Genomic DNA, 27208 nt, shown 5'->3' with positions numbered 1-27208 from the left:
TGTGAGGAGAGATAGCTTGAGTTATTATTATTATCAGTGAAGTGTAAAGAGTGAAGTTGGCTTTAATACCTGCGTGTCCTAAATTTAAGTCATGTCAATCAGTTCGAGATCGTACATAGGATGTGTTTTATGAAGGAATATGGTAGTAGACTACTCCAAGTTCACGTTAAATTTGGCACTATGACAGTAGTAAATAAAGTAGGCATTTTAGGAATGTCACGGCACGTTGATGTGCAAGTCAAGGTAATGATCTACGTATGATGAAGTGATAGAGCGGCTTTATATGAAATATGAGTAGTAATTGACGCGTCATGGATATGATATAGAGTTGTTAATGATGTATGATGGTTGTAGTTATTGTTTTCTTCGAGAGTAATAGTCATAGTTGTACAAAGTAAGATCTCGTGACTTCAAATGATGTAGCTGAGAAGGTCACTGATTTCTCGCCAATTCCACGCAATAATTCTGGAGCCTACGCATTTTACCTAGCTCAGGATATGATCTCGAGACGTGTAGTGCAATGTTTTTATCCATATTAGGTTACCTAGAGGAGCATATATGTACTCTAGATAAGACTTAAGCCATCACAGATTTACTTAGGACGATCTTGAATACTCTCACGGTATATAATTACATTTCTGGATAAATTTCAACCTATAGGCCGATCACTGGTGACCTAGATTTTCAAAGGAGAATCATTTTTCTTTTGTCGGAGATAGTGTCATACGATTAAGTAGATTTTCCATTGGTAGTATGTGTTATAATAACTCTGTATGACAAGCGTGGTGACGTTTCTTGCTACTTCGTACGCACGTAGTCTATGTCAATAAGCTAAGGTCATATTACCTTAAGTTCATAAATTAAATCTTGCGAGAATGTTACTTGTAGGGTGATTACGGCTTACAATGGACGTAGCTTAGCTCATGATGTGTAACACAAGGAAATATGAGCGTCTAAGAAACAACTAAGTAGGCATAAACGAATGTTTAAAATGTAAAACATATAAGAGTGTACTTGTCAAAACAATGCAAGAAGAGCTTTATAATAGCCTTATTGATAGTCTTAAAACTGCAGCAGACAATCAGTCAGTGAAAATTTAAGTAATGTGACAGTTTTTAGAGTAGGTATTAGGTGTTAATTAACCGAATCTAATGCGGATCCCGAGAATGATTGACTCAGACAACTTGAACTCCATTTCTTGACTGAGCATTAACTCAGAAATTCCATTTTGTTTCTTTATTTTCTCAGGAGAATATCACTAGATAGACTGTAAATAATAGTTAATAGGATTTTTTTTTAAATTTTATTCTTTGTGGATGCATCCTATATTCTTAAAGTACTTAATTTTAATGTTTATTTTCTTGCCAAGAAGGCACTTGTAAATACCATTATCTGTGTTCAATTTAATTTATTTGGTCATCACCCAGCTCTATAGGTGAATTATAGACGAAGGAAAACATAGCGTTTTCAAGAATTTCCCAGATGGTACATGTAATTTATACTAATAATTGATGATTTCGGAGATGAATGAGTTTAGGAAAGGAAGCAATTTAAGCCGAGAAGGCATTCATTTAGGTTGAAGTCGGAAGATGTGATTTCTCTAAAGTTGTTGACGGACATGAATTATTAGGTTGACAATGAGTCACCCATTACAAGAGCTACTTCATTAGTAAAAATTTGAGATAATTCCTTGAATATTTGGTTTAATATTTAAATAAATATGGAATAGTGAAACCTAAACACTCTTTCTCTGGGTTCTTAGAATAAGAATTAGTTGTAAGACTGTAGTAGTAACAAGCGACGACAATTTCCATAAGAGTTAATGAGAATGGTACCTAACTAGATACGAGCAAGAGACGTCTTTCTGCGTTAGTTAGAGACTACCGTTGATCGACCTGGACGTTTTTCTGTTACGGAACTCACACCCGTAGAACTTAGTTACCAGATTTATTGAAGTTAGAGCTAGTCAGGATCTCTTGTGTCCATGCCTGGACACGGGAACGGCGCAATATGTAGGCTTGAATTTGGTTGAAGTTCTGAATGACTTTGAAATTCCGAAAGAAAACTAGCTGCTGTCATTACAGACAATGATGGAAATGTGGTAAAAGCTGTAGTTAATACATTAGGAAAAATCACGTTTAGGCCTACCATGTTTTGTACACACATTGAATCGGTGTACGGAAGTTCCTTGCAAAATTCAGAAGGTATTAAGAGGGTAATTTCAAAATGTAGTGATTTAGTGTCTTGGTTTAAACGTCATGTAAGTTCAAATGATGATCTCAGGAAATTGCAATGAAATTCAGGAATCGCTCTGAAGGGACATTGTTGAAACCTATTCTAAATGTAAAAACAAGATGGGACTCTACATTACATATGCTGGAGAGAATTCTGAAAGTGATCGGCTTTGTAGGACAAGTAGTTCTGAAATGTGTATTGTACAAGGAACCGCCAGTAGTCTGGAACATAATTCAGCGTGAGGTACTGCGACATAAACAAAGTCTCAGCTGGAACTTGTGTTCAGAGAGTGAATAACTACGTCATGAGCTCCATGCAAGGAACTGGCCTTGCTTTGTCGCCCCGATCAAGTGTACAGCGCATGATTACATGGAAAGGAATGGAACATATTTTTACGATAGTTTGATCTGGATAAGCTATCAAATAATGGAATACATCATTTTGTAGCTCATCATTTAAAGGCAAATATATCGAAATTTCAAGTAAATCAGCCCAGGGATTTACGAGTATTGCCACCTCAAAGGAGATCAATTCTGCCACGAAGAGACTGACAAGGAAGTTAGCACAACTTGCGATCACAATTGCAAAAACTTTCTGGTTTGTATTTAAGTGTTTTACATGTACATTACAAATATGTGCACAAAATGTGCCATCGACAATTACACTGCACTTTACAATCAAGCGCATGTTCAAGCACCGAGTTCAAAATATGGGTTGTTGGTAGCTCTTGGCAAAAGATTACAAGGATGAGCATGTCCACAGAGTATAAAGTGCCGAAAACAGAGTTGCTTATCACAGTAGGAACACTTCATGAATGCTTGCAAAAAGCAGTCTTCCGAGTCACACGGCTTTTGAACATTAAAAATATCTTCGGGTGGTGATTGAAACCTCTCTGGTCTGAAGTCATTATATCCAGCTACAGTCCAGGAGTACCAAACAAAGTCAGCGAAGACTGGAGAACAGAACTGATTGTGTAGAATGCACATCAGCAATGAAATGGAATCCCTCGACGATAGTGTGAACTGATAGTCGTTAAGGATAATGTGATCTTCAATCCGCTGCAGCATCGCCTTGAACTCTCTCGGAAGAACAGCACATCAAGCGGCTGAATGTAAGGTGTGCACCCAGGAGGGATGGTCTTGACTGTATACACCATATTTTGAGGTCGCATAGCATCGATATGCGTTCTGTCACGATATGTCCCGAGGGAATCAACCAGAAGAAGAGACTCCTGTGCTGCATATGGGAAGTAGACATCTTGAAAGAATTGCATCATGATTTGTTTCGTGATTAGACCGGAAATTGAAGCAACTTGAACCAGATTTTGTGGTTACAGCATGTGTTGCACTATTCGCACTCCAAACTGACCATTAGGTTCCTGGTAAATAACCAGCACCATGGGAAACACGTATCCACTTGCCGAAGTAACGGGTTGGATGGTGTAAGAATGAGTTGTTGCATGATCACTCCGCACCAAACTTCTTACCGACTTCTCTTCCTTGTAATGCAGAGTTCGCAAGGAGTGAAGTTTTTTCCGTATACCACTTTGATCTGTATATGTTCCATGGCATTTATTAAGGACATTACCTGTTTGCAAAACTCGTCACATTGTTCCTTCATGTCACCATCTGTATTCCAGGCTTTAGTGGTTACACATTCTGTTTAAATCGTGCAACCCATCCATGGATAGATCCAGCGAATCGAGTCAGTCCTATTTAAGTAAAATTCTTTCAAGAATAAAATGACTGTGTCCACCTATTCAATACAATTATATTTTGTAGTGATTAAATCCTACATGAATTATAAACACTAGTTAGGAACATGTTTCGCCCTAGTTTTGGGCATCTTCAGCCTAATAACCTGAATTTTTCAGCTACATGATCGTCAAGCAGGGAAGTTTTGAGCACTGGCCTAGCTCCCCTTTTTCTACTACGTGACGTAAATATCGTAGATGATGTACGTCTTGCACCATACGATATAGTTTCTGTACTGTACTGAAGCTTAATCGTTTGGTTTTCCCAGAATCTTGGAATGAAATTATCTCCTTTGCCTTTTCAAAAGATACAGCACCCCACCTCTTCGTCTTCGGTGGGCTTGGCAGATACGCAGACGACTGGCTTCCATCACTTTTTATTAACGACTCTTCCTCAGAGTCAGGTTCTGTATCGTCCATAATGTTTTCACAATCAGATACGTCTTCCTCTGCATATCCATATTCTTCAATATAGTCTATTGTGTGTTCTTGATCTATATTATTGCCATTGGTTGCCACTGTTTCATCTATCACATTGCTTATGAATACAGCTGCATTTCTCTCACTTACCGTAATTTCTCTGGATCTTCGTTTGTGTTTGTAATGGCTAACAATTATACTCACTATATTGGCAGAATTCATTATCACACGATTACGGTGACAGTGACTTGCTAATGAAATTGGAAACACCACAAACAGAAGGAACTTCATGAACGGTCGAAGCAGATACAACACAGATGGAAGTTCCTATTATACCAGCTTCCTTGCTCTTATGCGGAATGTCTGTCTGGTTCCCCTAGACGTTGCTTCAGCAACTGTTTCGGGTGACCTTGGACACGGTGCAGTGTGTGTCGACCATGGCATACACGTAAAATAACTAAAATAGCTAGAGAAAACGTTTACGGTGTCTAAAGTTACTAAAGCCATGATATCATGTTCAATAGGGTCTACTTTGAGCGGAATAGCGAATCTTCGTAACTTACAGTGTAACTGGTGATGGCACTTAAGTTATAGTGTGTTGTAATCAGCACCTCAAACATATTCATACAACCCACAAATCACCTGCAATTGCGATCGCATGTTGTGCGAACTCCCTTGTGAGTCAGAGTCGGCAGAATGGTATAAAAGTATAAAAGTACAGATAATCTCGATGCCAGAAGGAAATATAAGTTAAACTAGTCCATATTCACACGCTAGCAGTAAAAATAAAATTGTATTTAATGTAGAAAACCAATAATGGACTCATTAAAGAGTAACGACGATCTTGAATATAGGGAGAATTCTAGCAATCCTGCCAGGATTATCTCTCCTACAGAATTCGTAACTACTGGAGATCACATCATATCAACCTTAGTTTCGTCGTTATGCGCCTTTGGACTGGTTCAATTTGGACTCGTACCATTCAATGATCTCTGTTTCAACTCTTGTTTTTACATAATTGAAGGAACTCCATCCTCAATAATTAATCCACGCTTCACGCATTGACGTATATTTTAATGTCCTCAATATCTATTTTTACTTTAACAACCCCATGATTGTTCATAACTTCACAGATGTCCAGCTCCATGGCTAAATGGTTAGCGTGCTGGCCTTTGGTCACAGGGGTCCTGGGTTTGATTCCCGGCAGGGTCGGGAATTTTAACCATCATTGGTTAATTTCGCTGGCACAGGGGCTGGGTGTATGTCTCGTCTTCACCATCATTTCATCCCCATCAAGATGCGCAGGTCACCTACGGGTGTCAAATCAACAGACCTGCACCTGGCGAGCTGAACTTGTCCTCGGACACTCCCGGCACTAAAAGCCATACGCCATTTCATTTCACTTCACAGATTACTATCATTCAATGTATTTCACGACAAATTCTCGCTGTTAATCTGTACATATTGTTACAATCTAAGTCTATTGTTATATTACTACTTTTTATTACGACATTGTTATTATTTTAATGAGGACACAATTTTGATTAATTTAAGCTCAGGGCCCTGACCTAGTCTTTCTACATTAACGGCTGATGATGTTCGCTATGCCGAACGAAACATGTCCCATTATTTAAGACACTACATGATTATTTTATAATTCAATGAGTGTACTGTACTGTATTGAATAGGTGGTTGTAAATAAAAGGATTTTGTAATTTTAATATATTATCTTCAATACGGTTCTATTATGAAATTAATTACATGTAACATACCACTTAATCGAGCAGCTTGTCTCCTTTCTCCCAAGTCTTCCCAGCCCAAACTTGCAACATTTTTGTAACGCTACTCTTTTGTCGGAAATCACCCAGAACAAATCGAGCTGCTTTTCTTTGGATTTTTTCCAGTTCTTGAATCAAGTAATCCTGGTGGGGGTCCCATACACTGGAACCATACTCTAGTTGAGGTCTTACCAGAGACTTATATGCCCTCTCCTTTACATCCTTACTACAACCCCTAAATACCATCATACCATGTGCAGAGATCTGTACCCTTTAATAACATTCATATTTATGTGATTACCCCAATGAAGGTCTTTTCTTATATTAACACCTAGGTACTTACAATGATCCCCAAAAGGAACTTTCACCCCCTCAATGCAGTAATAAAAACTGAGAGGACTTTTCCTATTTGTGAAACTCACAACCCGACTTTTAACCCCGTTTATCATCATACCATTGCCCACCGTCCATCTCACAACACTATCGAGGTCATCCTGCAGCCGCTCACAATCTTGTAACTTATTTATTATTCTATACTCTATTACTCTATTCATCAAGAGGAGTAGGAATAATAGGAAACATTGCCCATAGATTCATGGTGATGAATAAATTGAGTTTTAAGCCCAACTATTACTTTGCTCTGCACAAGGCTCTCTCTACCTGGTCCATAAGAGCTGTCCACCCCTAAATGAAGATTCTCATGCCCAGATCCTGGATAATTTCCTAGTACAGTATATTTATCAAATCAAGTGTGAAATTTGTTAAAACTTGCAACATTCTAAATTCGGTTTCCTTATGTTTAAACATGTTAGGTAGAAGAGAACATTATATTTCTGTCCTAAATTGAATCATATATAACATTCAAATCTCTGAGTCCTGTTCCTGTATCAGTAACCTAAAACAGGTCCATGTAGAATTAAATGACTTATTTTCCATTGTATATGTTTTAATTCACCTCACCATTTGATTAAAGTACGATGTTCCTTCTAAATACATCGATGAATAGAAATGTATTTGTTCTGTCGGTAACTTTAACAATATTGCTTATCATTTGCGATATATCGATACTGCTTTAATATAACGATATATTACATATATTCTCAAAAATAGCTTTCCAATATATTGCAATATCAATGTATCAGTATTTAAATGATTTCCTCCATCCATTCAATGACCACCTATTCTTCCAAATAACAGAGTTCCAATACATCCAAAGATAAAAGAACATCTACTCTGCATGCCTCTCAGAACAATAACATGATCATGCACTTCAGTATGATTGAACCACTATATTCTTGCCACAATCTTACCCTAACCAATGCACAGTGGTCTTGACACTGGCCTCACCTACCAATGCAGACCACTCTCTGCATAGGATGCTAGAGGTCTAAGGCCACTTCATGGCTCTAACCTGGAGTCTTATTCCCTTAGACCACCTTTGCTTGTCCCTATATCATTTGTCTTGTTCAGGCCATACAGTACACAAACTACTGCAAGCCAATGGTCTTTTCCATCCCCTACCCTAACCAATCCAGACCAATGGTCTTGTCCAAGTACTACCCTAACCTATCCAGGTCAATGATCTTGTCCAGCCCCTAACCTAACTAATCTAGACCAATGGACTTGTTCAGATGGTCTTATCCAGCCCCTATCCCAACCAATCCAGACCAGTGGTCTTGTCGAGGCTCTGCCCTAACTAATCCAGACCAATTGTCTAGTCCAGGCCTTAACCTAACCAAACCAGACCAATGGTCTTGTTCAGACACTACCTTAAGCAATCCAGACCAATGACGTTTGCATAAGAAACTAGAGGCGTAAGTCCGCATCGCGGCTCTAACCTGGAGGTTTGCTTGCTTGTCCCTGTATCGCTTGTCTTGTTCAGGCCCTACCCTAACCAATCCAGCCCAATGGTCTTGTCCAGGCCATACCCTAACCAATCCAGACCATTGGCCTTGTCCAGCTCCGACATTAACCAGTCCAGACCAATGGTCTTGTCTTGTCCAGCCCTTACCCTAACCAATCCGAACCAATGGCCTTGTCCACGCCCTACCCTAACCAATCCAGACCAACTGTCTTGTCCAGACCAACGGTGTTTGCACAGGAAACAAGCGGTCTAAGGTTGTATCAGGATATAAAAAATTGGATGGTAACATGTTTCAAAAGTCATTAAAATATCTCTTAATTAATAGGTATTTGTATTCTATACATGAACTGTAAATCAGAAAGTACTTTTTTCATTTGAATATAAATTAGCATATATAAGCTTTTGTTGTATAAGCGTATAGCTTGATGTTGTCTGTCTACTGTAATGTTCTATAGACAATAAATAAAAATGGAACTGACTTCATTTTAACTGAATGGGTAAAATGGACCAAAGGACAAAGAAGAAGAAAGGAATATGGTATGTAACTGTTCATCAAGAATTCTCCTGTGATACGTAACACCCTGAGTTTCCTCCTCCAGAGGCTAGAGACTTCTTAACCACCAGTTAAACATTTACTTAATTACCTCGGTTCCTGTTCCATGGGCTTCCACATAATCCACTGCTAACGGATCAATGTGGCATTCTTTATAGAACCCTTCTAAGAGCTCTTGTTGAGCAGTAGTTGATGGGAAAGTAACCCCACGAGCTTTGAAACCATCAAAGTTGGTCTTGCAGTGAATGAGTGTTGCATATACACGCCTGGCATCTTTTTGCTTTTGGAGGAGAATAGTGCATACTGCTTCACTGCGGACATAGCCATTTGCTGAAAAGGAGAAAACATATTTCAATTTACACATTAACATCGTAGATTAGCAAAGGCATATAAAGTGAAGATTATGATTAGTGTTTTCAGGGACCAAACACGAAGCATATCAGCCCCTAATTACATGAAGTGAAATGAATAATTATTATTTTTTACGACTAATGTAAAATAAAGGCATTGAAATGACCAAAAGGATTAATATCTAATGAGTTATTTTGGGAAAGGTGATAAAGGCGATGAGTAAAAATAAATAAGGCACTGTTTTATTAATATCTCAAACATAAAAATGCAATCAAATTACCGATAATTATAAAACAACAATATTTTTAAGAATTGTCATTACAAAAATAGAGAGGAATATTCTAAGAAAGATATTAGGCCCTAGAAATACAGGCAACATCTGGAAGGAAAGTAAGAATAAAGAAGTGTAAACACATATTAGTGAACTGAGCATCCTGCTTTTTTCAAAACATGTCATACATTTTAACCTTCTGTCCGGGGTTCGGGAAGAATTTTCAGTACTTCCAAAATGATAAATTAGATCCCGTTAGTGCCAGTTTGTCATATTCCTGTCGTATTTGCTTCAGATCTTATTACAGTACCGTACTTGATATTGCATGTTTTTGTCGAAAAATGCGGCCTTATTTACAAGATTTTGGAAAAATTTTGCATCAACTTATAACACGATAAAATTACTCATTTCTACTCTATTAAAATTGGAGGTTCATTCATTTTAGCTTTACTTGGCATGTGGCAAAGTCGTGTATCTATTATAGGTTCATTGGGGTTCCGCGAATCTGGAAATTTTGAAGATATATATATATATATACTTTTTTACAAGTTGCTTTACGTCGCACCAACACAGATAGGTCTTATGGCAATGATGGGACAGGAAAGGACTAAGAGTGGGAAGGAAGCGGCCGTGGCCTTAATTAAGGTACAGTCCAGCATTTGCCTGGTGTGAAAATGGGAAACCACGGAAAACCATTTTCAGGGCTGCCGACAGTGGGGTTCGAACCCACTACCTCCCGAATACTGGATACTGGTCGCACTTAAGCGACTGCAGCTATCGATCTCTGTAATTTTGAAGAATGCAGATACAGCTGTTTTGCAAAATGTTGGCAAATAAATAGAAATTACCCTAATGTGGAAGAAATCCGAAGGAAGGGGAGTGCTTCATTCATCCAACGGGAACAAATGTTTTCATAACCCATAAAGGTAAGTGTTCTCGAACACGTAGTCCCAATTAGAAAAGTGACAGGGAGGAATTTCGCATCTATCACTCAACATAAATACAATAAACTGACACTCAAAGTCTATACACAATCATTTACAATCGATCTGCGAACAGAATCAATATGGTATGACTAAGACTGTCTTCAATATCGGACCTTAATGCAACTATCGATATTAGCTAAAATTGCGCCACATTCGGTTTTCTCAAATGTAAACATGAGCATGTGCGAAGCACCAATTTACTTTTTCTGTTGGCTTGGTTTGATTAGGTAACGTTAGTGTAGTGATTTTTTATTGAAATAATTGTAACGGCTACCCAAATGCATCATGATTTTTTGAATTTCTGCTAACTGAATCAAGTCTCTGAATCAGTATTTTTTTTGTTAAGAAAGAAGCGATTGATACATACCTTTATCGTCAAACACTTTGGACTTAGCTTCCTGGTTAAGGACTCCCAGGCGATAGAAACTCATGGTGGTTAAGTCTGAAAGAATTAGGTTTCCTCCACCCACAATGGCCCACTCACAGATGCCATTACGAATGTCCTCGTAAGCCTGGGTCAAGGCATATGCAGATGATGAGCATGCAGTGTCAACCAACATGCTGGGTCCTAGAAGGATAAAAAGTAATATCACTGGCGGTACCTTTCCAGGAGCAAGTAAACACGTGAACACTTAGTTTTAGTTAAACTGAATGATGATAGATTCAGTTCATAGTTCAAATGTCTCTCTTTTCGACACTTAAGTAACATTACATAAAATCAGTTTCATGGTCCGTATCGCACTTCAATAGATTCACAATTAAGTATTTATCATTTTCCACCTAGTCGATACAATGATTGCTTAAGGCAATTTAATGGTTAAAAGTGGTACATGTTTCGTATTTTATCAACATCTTCAGCCACATAACACTGTTTAGATGAAAAATATATAAAATTGACAAAGTAATGCTTAAGAGGAAGTGTCCTTAAAATTAACATAAGATTGACAACATTAAAACAAACAAAAACTCAAGAGAAAATATATAAATTATTACTACAATGAATTATTAAGAAAAGAATATTCATTTAGGACATACTCTCTATGGAATATTGTACAAGTGTTTCCTTGACAACAGCTTTCAATTGTAGTAATAATTTATATATTTTCTCTTGAGCTTTTGTTTGTTTTAATGTTGTCAATCTTATGTTAATTTTAAGGACACTTCCTCTTAAGCATTACTTTGTCAATTTTATATATTTTTCATCTAAACAGTGTTATGTGGCTGAAGATGTTGATAAAATACGAAACATGTACCACTTTTAACCATTAAATTGCCTTAAGCAATCATTGTATCGACTAGGTGGAAAATAATAAATACTTAATTGTGAAACTTAAGTAACACTCAAATTTTATCAAAGCTACAGCTTGTCTTGGTATACATACACATATCACATTCCTACACTCGATTCATTAACTAGTAGTAGTAGTAGGGAAAAAGGCTGGAGCCGGCTATACATGGGCTCTTATAGGACTAATTCCTGGGATCTGGGCCAGGGGCTACTGTGCAAGATGGTGGCTATACATAGGCTCTTACGGAGAAAGCTGGCCCTTGGGTGACATAGGACTTAAGGAGACGGCCTAGGGGCGATTGCGCAAGATGACGACTATACACAGGGTCTTATGGAGAAAGCTGGTCCAGAGGCTACTGCGCAAGATGGCGGCTATACATAGGCTCTTATGGAGAATGCTAGCTCAGGGGAGACATAGGACTTAAGGAGACGGCGTAGGAGCGATTGCTCAAGATGGCAGCTATACACAGGCTCTTATGGGACTAACTCAAGGGAGCTGGCACAGGGGCACGTGCACAAGATAGCGGCTATACATAGGCTCTTATGGAGAAAGTTGGCTCAGGGGAGATATGGGAGTTAAGGAGACGGCCTGGGGGCGATTGCGCAAGATGGCGACCGCGTACAACTTCCTAGTGCTAGGGACCCCAAGGCAAGATGGTTGCTATACATTGGTTATCTGAGACTAACTTTAAGGAGATGGACCAAGAGCTAATGGTGATACATTGTTCTTATAGGCCTAACTCTACAGAGTTGCCTCAGGGGCTCACAACTTGTAACTTATGACCTATTAGTTTGATCAGCCTGACATTTAAGAACTGAGGCAAGGGCTACTATGCAAATGACTGCTATACTGTATTCGTATAGACCTTAAATAGAGGGCTGCCTCACGGGGTCACAACTTGTAACTTATGGCCCATTAGTTTTATCAAGTAACTTTTGGAAATTGAGGCATGGGCTGCTAGGCAAGATAGCCGCTGTACATTGGTTATATTAGACTAACTTTAAGGATCTGGGCTAACGCTCATCCTTCTAACCAACTGTCCTTCATAACTTTAGTCTAACAAAGGAGTTAGTGGTAATACATGAGCTCTATGGCACCAACTTGGGGAGAGTTGTGCTAGGGCTATTAGAGTATTTGGCTAATGCGGGTGGTTTCATCCTCCAAACTGGATACCCTTCCTAACTCAGTCTAGCGCAGGGGCTCTTGCATATACATACACAGAGCCAGAACTGGGAACTTTTAAGTTCCAAGTTCTGATTGCCAAGTGTATGTTGCATTTCAAGGTAATGTCTAGCAAACCATTGATGTGTTTCCATGCAATCACCTGTAGGCACATGGTGTTTTGTTATGATGATTTTTATCAGATTCCCCTTGTTTTCGATTTTCACCAAGAACTGATGATGATTCCAAGGGAGTCGAATCTGGTATTCTTATAATTTAATATATTTTTACAATGTGTTGAATGGTGTAACATCCCTCAAAGTCTATCTTATCCAACTATCTATGCTGGCGACTTCAACAACCATCATGAAACTTGGAAATATTCATGAAACAATGATTGCTGCATAGCTTTAGTAGAATGGTCAGGAGACCAAAATGTACAACTTATATTTGATGCAAAAGACAAAGGCACATTTAGATCTGCTGCTTGGAAGCGAGAGTCCAACCCAGAGCTCCGTTTTGTCACAGACTCTGTAGGCAACTCTCTGCCCATGATGAGAGAAGTTATGGCGGACTTCCCTAACAGTCAACACAGACCAATCTTCTTTGAGATGGGCATCTCTGTTCCCTTCATTACATCTTTCCCACGCCCACGCTGGAACTTAAAAAACAAAATGCAACCTGGACGAAATTCTCTGAAGAGCTGGACAAATGCATCAGATGGATTCCTGCAATCAGCAATAATAAACAGAGATTTGCAGGGCTTGTGAATTCTGTAGCCAAAAAGCACTTCCCAAGAGGCTACAGAAAAGAATACGTTCCTGGATGGAGTGAACAGAGCGATGCCGTATACAAAGATTTTCTTGAAACAGGTGTCCATACGACTGGTGATGAGCTATTACGGAGTCTGGAGAGAAAATCGTAGGCAGAAACAGTCAGTAACTTGGATTTCTCTCATTCCAGTAAAGAAGCCTGGAGCCTACTGAGAAAACTTGGAGGAAGCTCAACAGGAGTTAGAGAGAAGTCAACCATCTCACCAAACAAAATAGCCTCCCATATTGCTTTAACTTCAAGGGTTACTAAAGATAAAAGACATACAAAACGGTGAAAAAGAATCTAAGGATGCTTAAACGTTGGCCTATCTGTCCAACTTTTTGCGAGTACTCTGAAGCCTTCACGATTGATGAGGTCGATACAGCATTAAAGGTCATGAAAGTAGGTAAGGCACCAGGTTTTGATGGAATACATCCTGAATTTATCTTAAATATGGGATGGAATGCAAGAAGGTGGTTGACGTGCTTCTTTACCCACATACTTCAGACAGGTATTCTTTCTAAGGAGTTTAAGAAGACTAAAATCCTTATCATATTGAAACCTGGCAAACCAAAAGATATACCACAAAGCTACAGACCAATCGCTCTCCTCAGCTGTTGCTATAAACTCATTAAAAGACTACTATACAACAGAATTAGCATTGTAATTAATCAACATATTTCTATTGACCAAGCTGGTTTTAGGCAGAATTGTAGCTGTTGTGACCAAGTCCTTGCACTCTCAACATGCACTGAAGCAGGCTTTCAGCAACAGTTGAAAACCTCTGCTGCCTTTTTGGATCTTTCGCTGCACTGGAGAGAAGGGCTGCTGTATAAACTTCTTCACGTATTACCATGCAAAACCACGGTTACAATTAATTGGAAACATGCTTAATAATAGACTCTTTCAGGTTGTTCTAGGGAATAGGACTAGCGAGCTGAGAAGATTGAATAATGTCTCCCTCAAGGATCAGTCTTGGCTCCTCTCCTGTTCAATCTATATGTATCAGATTTGCCACCAACGAAATCCAGAAAATTTTGCTATGCTGATGATACAGCTTTAGCTACAAGTCGTAGTAACCTGAAAGAAATGGAGAACATTATTTAACTGATGACCTTTCCATTCTTAATGACTATTTTCGGAAATGGAGACTCCAACCAAACACCAGCAAAACTGAGGTGTCCTGCTTTCATCTAAATAACAAAATGGCAAGCTGTACTCTCCAAGTGTCTTTTAATGGCAAGGTCCTCAGACACAATAACTACCCAAAGTAGTTAGGCATAACATTTGACCGGACACTCTCCTTCAGGCAACATCTAGTAAATACAGCAGCAAAGATTAGGAGTCGTAACAACATTCTGCAGAAGTTGTGTGGTACAACCTGGGGTGCTTCTGCAACTGCCTTGAGATGTTCTGCCCTTGGTTTAGTTTTCTTTGTGGCAGAATATTGTGCTCCTGTGTGGATCAACTGCTGCCATGTGAAACTTGTGGACACTCAGCTCAACAACACAATGAGGATTATTTCAGGTGTAATAAAATCAACTCCTACCCACTGGCTTCCTGTCTTGAGCAACATCATGCCTCCTTCATTCCATAGAGCACAAGCACTGTTCAGAGAATACTCCAAGATAAATGAAAACTCTGACTTGCCCATCCACTCCAATATTCCTGACCTTCATAGGAACAGGTTGAAATCTAGACATCTGCCAGTGAAGTTCGCTCAGAAGCTCACGGAAGACAATTTCAACCCCTATGCCCAATAGAAGGAAGAATGGATCTCAAAAACAGGTGAACATCTCTGGCCTTTCTTCCTACCTAATGTGAGGTTTGTTCTCCCAAGAAGAACTTGGACCATCCTCAATAGGATCCGATGTGGTCATGGAGTCTGTCCTGCGTCCCTGTATAAATGGGGAAAGATACAATCCCTCCAGTGTGACTATGGTGCCCCTTTTCAAACCATCGAACACATTGTAAATGAGTGTAGCAGAGGAGCCTACCCTGGAGATTGGTTTGATTTTCTAGATGCCAATACAGAGCCTCTAGAATGGATAACAACTTTGGACTTCAAAATATAATGTACTTGCTTTCCTGTTTCTGTAAACAAACAAACAAATAAATAAATAAATGGGAGGAAACTTAATATATTTTATCTGGAAGCTCTACAAGGACAAATGAGGATGTTTTACCTAATGTGGTCTTTTATATGGTTTTAATATTATTTGTACCACCCACCAATCCAGAAAAAATAATATTAAAATGAAAATAGGTTTTAATATAGGCCTATTTCATGCAATTTATGTAAAAACAATGTGTGTTAATAATATTTACATGGTTTAAAAACATTTAACCAGTTGAATTAATAAACGCGGGCGAAGCCGCGGGTTCATACTTATGTATTACGTATAAAAATAATAATGCGTTCTCGTTTCCATACAACTAGTGACATACCATTGACACGAAGAAACTGCGAGATCCTGTTGGCCAAACCAATACGCTCGTTTCCTGTTACCGTGTAGGGGTTTCCCTCAACGGTTTCGTGGCACATGAATCGTTCACTTTCACCTTGACATGAGGAAATGTACACTCCAATATTCTTGCCTTGGAAGTCAGCCGGGTTGTAGCCTGCAACAAAATTAGAACTGATTTACAGTGAGGGTGGTGTGATTATTGTTTTATGAGAAAGTGGAACTAGAAAAACACACATCTTGTCAAAGACATCTAGAACATACACTTAAGAAAATGGAAATTGCAACACCATGAAGGCATTCGTCGTTTTTGTTGATTTTCAAGATATGGAATGATGCCATGTAGGTATGTAAACAATCAAAGTTTCAAAACCATTGGATTGTTGCTACAGGTCTCCCCACGTGATTGGTCGTGGAGAAATCAACTCCAGTATACGGACTCTGGTGTGGCGTAGTTGAATTGCAGTCCGTGCAGTGAAGTGTTCCCCATCACACATGCCTCGACGACGGGGAAGAGCATGCTATCAACAACTGTCGCCGTTTGAGAGGGCTCGGATAATTGGGCTGTGTGAAGCTGGATTATCGCTAAGGACTGTCGCCGCACGTGTTGGCCGACAGGCATCTACGGTAAAACGTGTATGGCAGCAGTGGTCAAATGAAGGTACCCACACTCATAGACCTGGCACAGGCCCAGCGCGACAGACAACTGTGAGAGAGGATCGCCGCATCATTCGAATGGCCCAGATCGAACCCCATGCAACAGCAGCGCAAATTCGAGCAGCTGTGGCACTCCATGTCACACAACAAACAGTTGGTAATTGCCTGCGTGCAGCTGGCTTACGAGCCCGTGTCCCTGCAGAAGGTGTTCCACTGACCCCACAACAGTGACGTATAAGGCTGGCCTGGTGTCGAGAAAGATCGACGTGTGTCGATGAATGGCATAGGGTCGTCTTTAGTGATGAATTGCGCTTCTGTCTTGCCCGCAGTGATCGCCGGAATCGTGTGCGCCGACGTACCGGGGAGAGTGGCCGCCCAGATCTTATTGTCGAGAGGCACACAGGACCAACACCAACCATTATGGTCTGGGAAGCTATTGGCTTTAACGTGAAATCACAATTACTGCTTGTTGAGGGCACCATGACTGCTCGATAGTACGTTGATACGGTACTGAATCCAGTGGTTGTCCCTATGATGGCGAACATTGCTAATGGGATGTTTCAGCAGGACAATGCCCGGGTTCACACTGCACGCATCTCCAGAGAAGCTCTCCACGACATCACAACCTTAGAATGGACCGCCAGATCCCCGGACTTCAGTCCTATTGAGCAAGTGTGGGACATGATGGGTCGACAACTGGCCAACCGTCCTCAGCCACCCACAACTCTGGAACAACTGGCCCATGCAGTGCAGCAAGCATGGGCCACAATTCCTCAGGAAGCGATCCAGGGCCTTATTGACTCCATGCCTCAACGAATTCATCAATGTATTGCAGCTCGTGGTGGGCACATCCTGTATTGATTGTTGTCCAAACTTGGAGTCAGAGGGACCTGAAAGTGTAATCATCGAATCACAACCGAACACTCGTCCTGCATGTTCAATTGCAGCAATGTAGCACCACTCCTTCTGGGGGTTCCAATTTCCATTTTCTTCAGTGTATATACCTATACATCTAACTGGACTATAAAGAAACGATACGTCCATTAAAAAATACAGAAATGATAAGTGCAAAAACGCAGTATTGTTGCCATTGATGCTTTCATGGCCCATACTTATAGTTCTCTGCGAAACGTAAAGAATTTCACTTTATTTTCTTGAAACGGCGTAAGCCCTAAAGCCTATATCATGTCCAGAAACACAGTATGTTTATAGATCTCATTTAATCTAAAATGACACAGTTAGTGCACTCACACAGGGGTGGTGTATGGTATTGTTGCAATGTTGCACAACTCCCAATAATTTCACATTTCATTCGTCGCCTTTTCTTTTAACATTTTAGCATGAAGAATATAACACCAAGTGTGAGGACTCAGCCATTATAGCATGGTAGTTTGTGGTCCCGTCACTGCAAGTGATTATATCCCACACGTGCTCCAGTAGTTCCGGCAAGCCGGGCATAGAAAGGTTTGGAAGATGATATGTGAGAGATATTTCAGTGAATAAGTTGAATTTTCTTTGCTTTCAGTTTCTAAATTCAATTCATTGTGTGTTGTGTACTTCAAGCATGTACCTTATGCGGCTTGATTAATTTAATAACTCAGCATGCCGTACTGTTTTGTGCCCGGCTGTAAGACGGGCTATAGTAGAGTAGTTGATGATAAGAAATTCTTTTCACCACCGAAGGATAAAAATCAACCTGAAAAGTGGGCCAGAGCTACCGGTATTCTACGGAAGGATAGTGAGTGATAGCGGAATTTTTCATGTTCATTTCTCTAATGACTTGATAGTAAAATCAGATAATTTTATAGTGAATGGTGAAAAAGTGAGTATCTCCCGTGTGAGATGGAAATTACGTCCAGGAGAAATGCCTCACATTCCCTAATTTGCCGCCAAATCTTCACGCAAGCTTTCGAAAGTCCAGTAACCGACAAATGGAGTTGGTAAGTAGAATATTACCTTCAAATAGTTCATGGGTGTTTGTTTTAATATGCTGGGAATTATGTGCTATTTATCTGTATATGTACACTCCAGTAACCTGTGTTTTCCGCAACATGTGATGAAGGCTTAGTTCCACGTCTGATTTTTTCCATTGAACCCTGTCGAGGTATTTAAATTGTAATCTCTCATTGGTTTTTAAAAGACAGTGCATATACTTCTCAGTTACGGGAGTATGCTAATAGAGACCGGGCCAGCTAGGAAGACAGCCGGCGAGGGGAAGTGTGCGAGTGAGAAACCAGAGCTGTGCGTACAAGAACGCTGACTTCTCCTCGCTCGGTGTAGTGGCGATGTACAGTTGACCCAAAATATTTGTTATAACTGACATTTAACACTCCGCAGATTTTCAGTTAGTGGAATTCCTTTCCAGCTGTAAATTACAGACATACCAAGCCGAAATGAATTTATTTAGAAGTGTTACAGATGATAGATAGATTTAAGGAGTTAGAACATAATTTAGCCTCCTATTATAGTAGCTGTCAAAATCCTTTTCGTGTATTAATTTGTGTAGTCATTATCTTAAATTATAACTTGATGTAAAATTAACTTTACGATGCTGTAGATGTAGAGTGTAGAATATGGTCCACTGAGCTCGACAGCTGCAGTTGCTTAAGTGCAAAGAGAATAAGTAAGAGTCGACACTCAACGTTATTTTTAACTTCTGTACACAGCGGCTGCCGCAAAGACTACCAGGAATTGCATGTTAGCGCTCGTAGTGGTCGTAGGGAAAACTAAAATTACCGGGCGGGCGATTTAAATCGTTTAGCGCGGGTCGCGTCGGGTACCCAGGTTCTCACCCTCCCTCCCTCCCCCACTCTTAAATATATTCATTTCTTTTCTTTCATATCTTTCTTCTTCTTTCCTTTCTTTCTCTTACCTTTTTTTTTTTTTGGAATACTTCATTCTGAACAATGATACATCTAAAGGTTGGCCTGTGCTTTATTATTATTATTATTTCTATTTTTCTTTTTTTTTCTTGCTGGAGAAAAGAAGCTTACCAGCCTGTGCTGCTTATTATAATTTTATTTTTACTAATTCACAAAGCCATGAAGGAAGGGATTAACTGGACTGACCTGTGCTGCTTTTTTCTGCTGAGGAAAAAAGAAGCTAATTTGCAAAGGGAGGGAGGGAGGGAGGGAGGAAGTGACCAGAAAGTGAGTGGGATTGGCAATAATTATCTCTGATTATGAACTACGACAGAAATAGACACTAACATCACCTCGTACCTCGGTCCCCTTTAACACACACCGAGCCAACCTCAATAGTCAATAGTATTATGCAGAAAATGAAATATAAATACAATGTAAGAAAGAAAGCTATACACAGGAACCAAAATGATTAAAGGAAACTCATATGCTAAGGAGGGAGTTTGTAGGATTCAAAGGTAAATTGAAATTAAACATGATCTTTTGATTTATGGAGCTATATTCTAGCTACTATCCACAGTTTTACAGGTATAAAAATTGTGTAGAAATTGCCACAAATTTTTTGTGATCATAGTATATCATAATTTCATTAAGTTACATTCAGTAGTGTTAATCATGAATTAATATTCATCAGCCAGAAAACAATACAATACAACACAAAATCATTCATTTATGAAAGAAAGACTTTAACTGTCAAGTTACAACATAATAAATACTTTTCTCTCTTTTTGGAGTCTAACACACGTCAAAAGCTTATGGCAACACCATTTGTATTATCTCAAGAAACTTACTATATGATACATCTTTCAGTCTGTCAAATGAGGCATGTAGGGCCACACACTGAGGATTATTGAGATTTGTACTTTTGTATCTGCTAGAGGATGGCAAGTCTCTGGCAGAGTAGTATTTGAAGAAACCAAGACATGATAGCACATACTCTGTTCCTACATATTGCATCAAAACACAGCATATCATTCAATCAGTCATCTGCATTTAGATAATAAACCATGTCAAGCTACAAAATTGTATGCATTCCTTGTATTTACAGTACTTAAAAATGTTCTATTTCATGTGACAGTAAGATATATCTAAATTTCTCTGTTACATGGAAAAGGATAGAATCATGAATATGTTTATGGGCTTAAAAGACAAGAAAGCGATTACAGATTCTGTGAATGTTCCCCTCTTACAACATGCAGGAAGTGCAAATAATGCTTCCTTTCAGTCCATCCGCAGGGGAGGAGTTCCAATAAATTGAAAGAAATATGTAGCATCAGGATCTACGTACAATAATATGGCAGCTGATCCAGCACAAAACAATCGCATGCCACGTCACAAAATAGCTCAACCCATTAAGATCTACGTTCAAGGAATTGGTCGCTAATTTATGTACAGTATTATGAACAACATGCTGCTACCTTCCGCAACATTACCGTGTGCAAGGGGCTTTGCTGTGACCTAATCAAGATGCCAGTCAAAGGCGGTGGAAATTCACTTCAAATACGGTGCCATTTGTACCTACTGTATATCAAAGGCAGAAATCTGTGTCAGTGGTTGCAGAGTAGGCTAATCCGTGGTCTGACAGCACTGCACTCTGACCGGCCAACCGAATAGAGGAAGGGTGGCCATGGCTTTACACCTCTGCATTTGAGACACAGAAAGAGGCTGTTTCCCTACCACTGGCTGTCCTGAGAATGGTTTTCCTTTCGCCTGGAGTAAGGCGAATGATGGGACAGTTCCTAGTATATGTCAAGGCCACCAAACATCTCGCCTTCACCACAAATCTCCTTGCCTAAGATGATGATGCTTGTTGTTTAAAGGGACCTAACATCTATGTCATCGGCCCCTAATGGTATGAAATGAGATAAATATAATAACAATTTCAAAGTCCAAAATCATCTACTGACCAGGGTTCAAAACACAATGACGAAGAATGAATGGATGGATATGAATTTAGAACAATCAGTGGATCCGACCTGTAATGCCCCACATTCCCAGCAACTAGCGTTAAGCAGTAGTATTACTGACCAAGAGACTGCTTCTAAAGCACAATCCTGAATCGATGATGCTTGTAATCTAAAGGGGTCCAAAAACCAGGTCATCAGCCCCTCATAATGGTATTTATCGCTGGGAAAGTACAACCACGGTATTTGTCATGTTGCGATACTAATCAAAAGTAGCGTAGACTCGCGGATGGTACTACTCGCAGGTAATGTAATGCGCACATGTAACACACACCCATGGCGTTTCTCACATTGCGGCGCCATTTACAGGCAACACAAACCTATGGTGTTCCTTACCTAGGTGTACTAATCACAGGGACTCGTACTATCCGGGTGTTAAATTTTCATAATTTCTGTCACAAGAAAATGGCTGAACAGAATTCATTGAAAATTGGTATTTTATGTCGGGGAATATGCCACTACAATGTAGGCTATAAATAATTTTATTCACCCTGGATGATTGGTCCTATTGAAAAGAACTACATAACATAAGTTATAAAGAATGCAATTTCCGATCATTTATGTCTTAATCAGTTTTATCGCACCGACTACGATAAGAGTGGTGGTGGTGGTGGTGATTATTATTTCAAGAGGAAGTACAACTAGGCAACAATCCTCTATATATTAGTAATCGGAGAGAAGAAATCGAAGGGGGTCGACACTACGAAAAAATGGAGGTATTGGCCTAAGAAAGACCAGGGCCATGAGGGCGTGAAAATAAGACTCTCTAGGCTTCCATACGTAATACAGTCGGGGTCAGAAAAGAACAGGTGGTGACCGAGGTAGATGGGATTTTGGTAGATGAAAGTGAGGAGCCTGGCACAAGTGGAAGCAATGCCAGGATTCACCTAAGAGCTCTACGGATGCCTACCCAAGCTCGGAGCTCCCATGGCACCCTTTATAGTTGCCTCTTACATCAGGCAGGGGATGCTGTGGGTATTATTCTAGTGCCCCCACTCACAGGGGGAGAACTACGGTAAGGAAAGTTTGCACAATTGTTACCATCACATCAAATGAGTTACCAACATCACAAAATTCACAAATACTAATTTAGTTACTTGCACACTGAATACATACCAGTACACATTTCTGTTGAGGAAGATGTGCATACAAATTGCAAATAAGAGAGGAGAGAGATCATAAAATATTTCCTGTGTTCTGATGAGAAATTGTTTCCAAAATACAAAATTTTCAGTGAAAATACCTTTGTTAGAAATGGATGCTTAAACCAAAACTAAGACTTCTTTATAAAATTCATCCAGACAATACCACATGACACTTCCACTTGAGTATTTGATCATTATCACACAATTCTACAGAAATTATGAGCTCATATAAAGGAACAGACTATGAGGACAGTAAACCACACGTTTGAAACTTTCATTGTTCTGAAAAATAACGTCACAGTTTTTCACTTCCCATTTAGCAGATATGCTTAATGCTCCTTATAATATTAATAATAATAAAAAATGTCCCATGAAGTTTAAATAAAATGTTCGATTATACAACTCTACGGCAGGAATTTACAAAAGTCATTATGAATGCAATTAAGACAAATGGAGCCTGAAACATGCAGATGTTTGGCATATTTTGAATAAGAACACAGAACATGAATATACTTGTTTTCCACCTTTATGAACAATTATAATCATGTTATGGGCTTCATAACGATGTCTCATTTTTTTGGCTATGAGTTTTATATAGCACCGATTGATGGCAACGATGGAATGGGTCTCAGAAGGAAGCAGCTGTGGCCTTAATTAAGGTACGGCCTTAGTATATCTGCCTGCCTATTGCAAAGAAGGGAAACCATCTTCACTGTTGCCGTCAGTGGGACTCGAACACACCACTGCCCAAGTGCAATCTCACAGATATGTGACCACACTGTGTAGCCTACGTGCTGGGTGTTTTGTAATACAAAATTAAAAACTTTAATACCCAATCATTACGATTTTGCAAATTGAAATTGTTTAATTTTAAGTCTTCAACAATATTGAACCCATACACAGTGCTCTCCCTAGGACCTTTCACGGACCGCCCGGCTATCATAACCTAGATATCTGCTAATTATACAATATTTCAGGTTAATTTACATCGCACCGACACAGATAGATCATATGGCGATGATGGGATAGGAAAGTGCTAGGAGTGGAAAGAAAGCAGGCATGGCCATTAATTAAAGTACAGCCCCAGCATTTACCTGCTGTGAAAATGGGAAACCACGGTAACCATCTTCAGTGCTGTCGACAATGTTTTTTCTTTTTTTTTTTTTGCTAGTTGCTTTACGTTGCACCGTCACAGATAGGTCTTATGGCAACGATGGGATAGGAAAGGCCTAGGAATTGGAGGGATGTGGCCGTGGCCTTAATCAAGGTACAGCCACAGCATTTGCCTGGTGTGAAAATGGGAAACCACGGAAAAACATTTTCAGGGCTGCCGACAGTCGGATTCGGGATGCAAGCTTACAGCCACGTGCTTCTGACCACATGGCCAACTCGCCCGGTACAGTGGGGCTTGAACCCACTATTTCCCAAAAACAAGCTCACAGCTGCGTGCTCCTAACTCACTTGGTTTACATAATATTAATACATATTTCAGTCATTGAAAACCTACAACCTATTTTCCAGTCAGTGACCGGGTCAGGTATGGAATGAACCAAACCAAACGGCACTACAGCCCTTGAAGGGCCTTGGCCTACCAAGCGACCGCTGCTCAGCCCGAAGGCCTGCAGATTACGAGGTGTCCTGTGGTCAGCACAACGAATCCTCTTGGCCGTTATTCTTGGCTTCTTAGACCGGGGCCGCTATCTCACCGTCAGATAACTCCTCAATTCTAATCACATAGGCTGAGTGGACCTCGAACCAGCCCTCAGGTCCAGGTAAAAATCCCTGACCTGGCTGGGAATCGAACCTGGGGCCTCCGGGTAAGAGGCAGGCACGTTACCCCTACACCACGGGGCTGGCCAGGTATGGAATGAATGAGGCCCAATCTTGTGGCGAGGATAGGAATTGTGCCGGCTGTCAAAGCCTGTCGCACTCCTCTGGGGCAATGATTAATGACTGACAGATTAAATGACAGTGGAGAATGTTGTTGGAATGAAAGATAACAGGAAAAACCAGAGTACCTGGAGAAAACCTGTCCCGTCTCCGCCTTGTCCAGCACAAATCTAACATGGAGTGGCCGGGATTTGAACCACGGAACCCAGCGATGAGAGGCCACCGCGCTGCCACCTGAACTACAGAGGCTACACATATTTCAGTCATTATGTGTTCCAAATTAAAATGTAAACACTGTAAAACCGTTTATTTAAATAAAAAATCTTCATCATTGTCAGCATAATTGCACGAGTTACATCGGTAGTATCGTGCGCGAGCAGTGTCTGGATTAGCGTGGAATAGCATGCAAGCAGTCGATTTCGCGGGACGTAACTTTTTTTTGTAAGTTGCTTTACGTCACACCGACACAGAGGTCTTATGGCGACGATGGGGCAGGAGAGGGCTAGGAGTGGGAAGGAAGCGGCCGTGGCCTTAATTAAGGTACAGCCCCAGCATTTGCTTGGTGTGAAAATGGGAAACCACGGAAAACCATCTTCAGGGCTGCCGACAGTAGGGTTCGAACCCACTATCTCCTGGATGCGAGCTCATAGCTGCGCACTCCTAACTGCACGGCCAACTCGCCCGGTGGCATGACAGCAAATCCATTGGTACATCCTAGGTGTCCATAGTCTTTGTACCCACCAATTTAATCCAAAGTAACATTGTAATGAAGTCTAGAAGACAAAGAAACTTCATTACAAATGAGGGACCAAACTTTTTGATCACTAGCCTACTCACAGTTCTGACTCGAGATTCTAACACTTAGAAGAAAGCCGTGCCAATGGCTGTAGGAAATGAAAAGGAATTAAGCATTTTGGTAAGGGTTCAACAGTATCACTATTGGCTGTAGTAGTAGAAACAGCAATACTACAAGTGATAGTAACAGTGGTAGAAGTAGCAGCAGTACCGGTAACAGGAGTGGAGGCAGTGGGAGCAGCAGCAGCGGAACTCATAGCAGCCGAAGGACCTGACCGACGTCCAGACTTATGTCGAGGCACATCTATATGGAAAAAAAAAAAAAATCACTAAGATATGAATTTTTTTCTCCCCTACTACAGTGAATGCAATCATCATTCATTTATAAATATATCTATAGTTATTATGGTCTTCCTACAGTTCTTAAGGTAGGAATAACAGGAATAAAATTACATTGAGCATGCTGTCCACCAAAATTCGTTAAGCACTGGACTGTATTGAGGGATATTAAAGGACTGATTTTGCTCTTTTCAACTTGCTAGGTAAGGCAAGACTAGGTATGACGGACATTACAGTGACTTTCATTATGAGAAGCGAGGTTCAACCTTGTCTGCCACTGTTGAATTTACCATAATTACCTCCAGAGAGCAATTTGAAATAAACAACAGGAAAATTTGATATGTCACAGTACTGTGACCATTAATAATATTAATAATGATAATAATTACTTACTTCTATCTGAGACAGTATCTTCGGTAGAGGTCCTGGATAGCTGGAGCAGCGAAAATGTCTCAAACACATAGTGTGGTTCCTCAGCTGCTTTGAAGAAAGCTGCCGCAACTTTCGGATTCCCACAATGTGCAGCCACTTTTTGCAAATATCACGTCTAGGAACAGGGAAATGGTGAAATAAGATAAGATTCCCTGCTGCCAGAACTCTTCGCTATTGGTGTATATCCCACAAATTTGGCACTTTCCATGCATGATCTAAGGAATAAAAAGAAATAGAAGGAAATAATTAAGAGCACTATCTACAGTTTATACTTTTACTGCTAAATTCAATACCATCAAAACGACAGTGGCTTATCAGAAATAATAGGACTACATCAACTGAATTTAATAAATTAAGAATTTATTGCAGCCGAAAGGCCACATCATGATATAAATAAGTATGATACACATGTTATTGTTATTAATAACAACCACCACGAAAAAATACTTTTAAAAAAGATATTTTTGGGAACAGAAACAGCTATCAATCATCAACTTAATAACTTACATAACCTCCTGTGGCCTAGTGTTCTTTTAAGAGGACACTGTTTAAAATAGAATCAAATATCCCGCAAAAAAATATTTTAAACAATAAACTAAATATAACTCTGAGTAGGCCGAAAAGTTGGTGTTATATTTATTGGAATTTCATTTTAATTGGTGTGATATGCATTTTATATTCCGGCCTCAGGAGGTTAATAAAACAAGAATAATAAGGAATTCTTACCTCAAATATCTTCTACTTCTTCAAACAAGAAATTCCACTCAGAATTTCACTGAAAAACACCCGCAGAGCATGAAAACGAAAATAAAGATAAACAAAGATGACAAAGTAGACTGGTCTCACACGTGGTTATCAAAGCAATAATTACGAATTTATTTCAGCCGAAAGACCATAACGTGACATAAATATGTGTTACGCATGTTATTGTTATTAATAACATACCCGCATATAGTGAAATCGAAATTAAAAACGGGTTGGCAACTTCAAAACACATGATTACAAACTACGACAGCGACAAACTGCCCCATCGACCGGGAATTCTCAACTCGAAATCGACCAATAGCAATCGGGAGTTGTTTCTACCAATAGGAGCTCCCGCATTTGTCACGTGAAGTTTGGTGAA

The 27208-nt window shown here is 39.8% G+C and overlaps 1 protein-coding gene across 2 annotated transcripts in view; it reads right to left on the bottom strand.

Annotated features, from left to right (window-relative positions):
• LOC136883437 (fatty acid synthase) overlaps nucleotides 1–27208 on the bottom strand; it is an 844467-nt gene that overhangs the window by 625582 nt on the left and 191677 nt on the right. The window contains exons 1-5 of one of the 2 annotated variants that reach the window (XM_068229661.1): nucleotides 26044–26189; nucleotides 25523–25615; nucleotides 15923–16096; nucleotides 10579–10779; nucleotides 8695–8933 (exon numbers count right to left, since the gene is read on the bottom strand). In XM_068229661.1, the coding sequence (XP_068085762.1) occupies nucleotides 8695–8933; nucleotides 10579–10779; nucleotides 15923–16096; nucleotides 25523–25568 (660 nt within the window). In that variant the 5' untranslated portion in view covers nucleotides 25569–25615; nucleotides 26044–26189. Of the gene's footprint in view, nucleotides 1–8694; nucleotides 8934–10578; nucleotides 10780–15922; nucleotides 16097–25522; nucleotides 25616–26043; nucleotides 26190–27208 lie in introns of those variants that run through there. The other variant, XM_068229660.1, reaches the window with a different exon arrangement.

Source organism: Anabrus simplex, chromosome 11 (genome assembly GCF_040414725.1).
Source record: "Anabrus simplex isolate iqAnaSimp1 chromosome 11, ASM4041472v1, whole genome shotgun sequence".
Classification (NCBI taxonomy): Eukaryota; Metazoa; Arthropoda; class Insecta; order Orthoptera; family Tettigoniidae; genus Anabrus; species Anabrus simplex.
The sequence above is the reverse complement of the archived record's forward strand: the minus strand, read 5'-3'. Positions and strand labels throughout refer to the sequence as shown.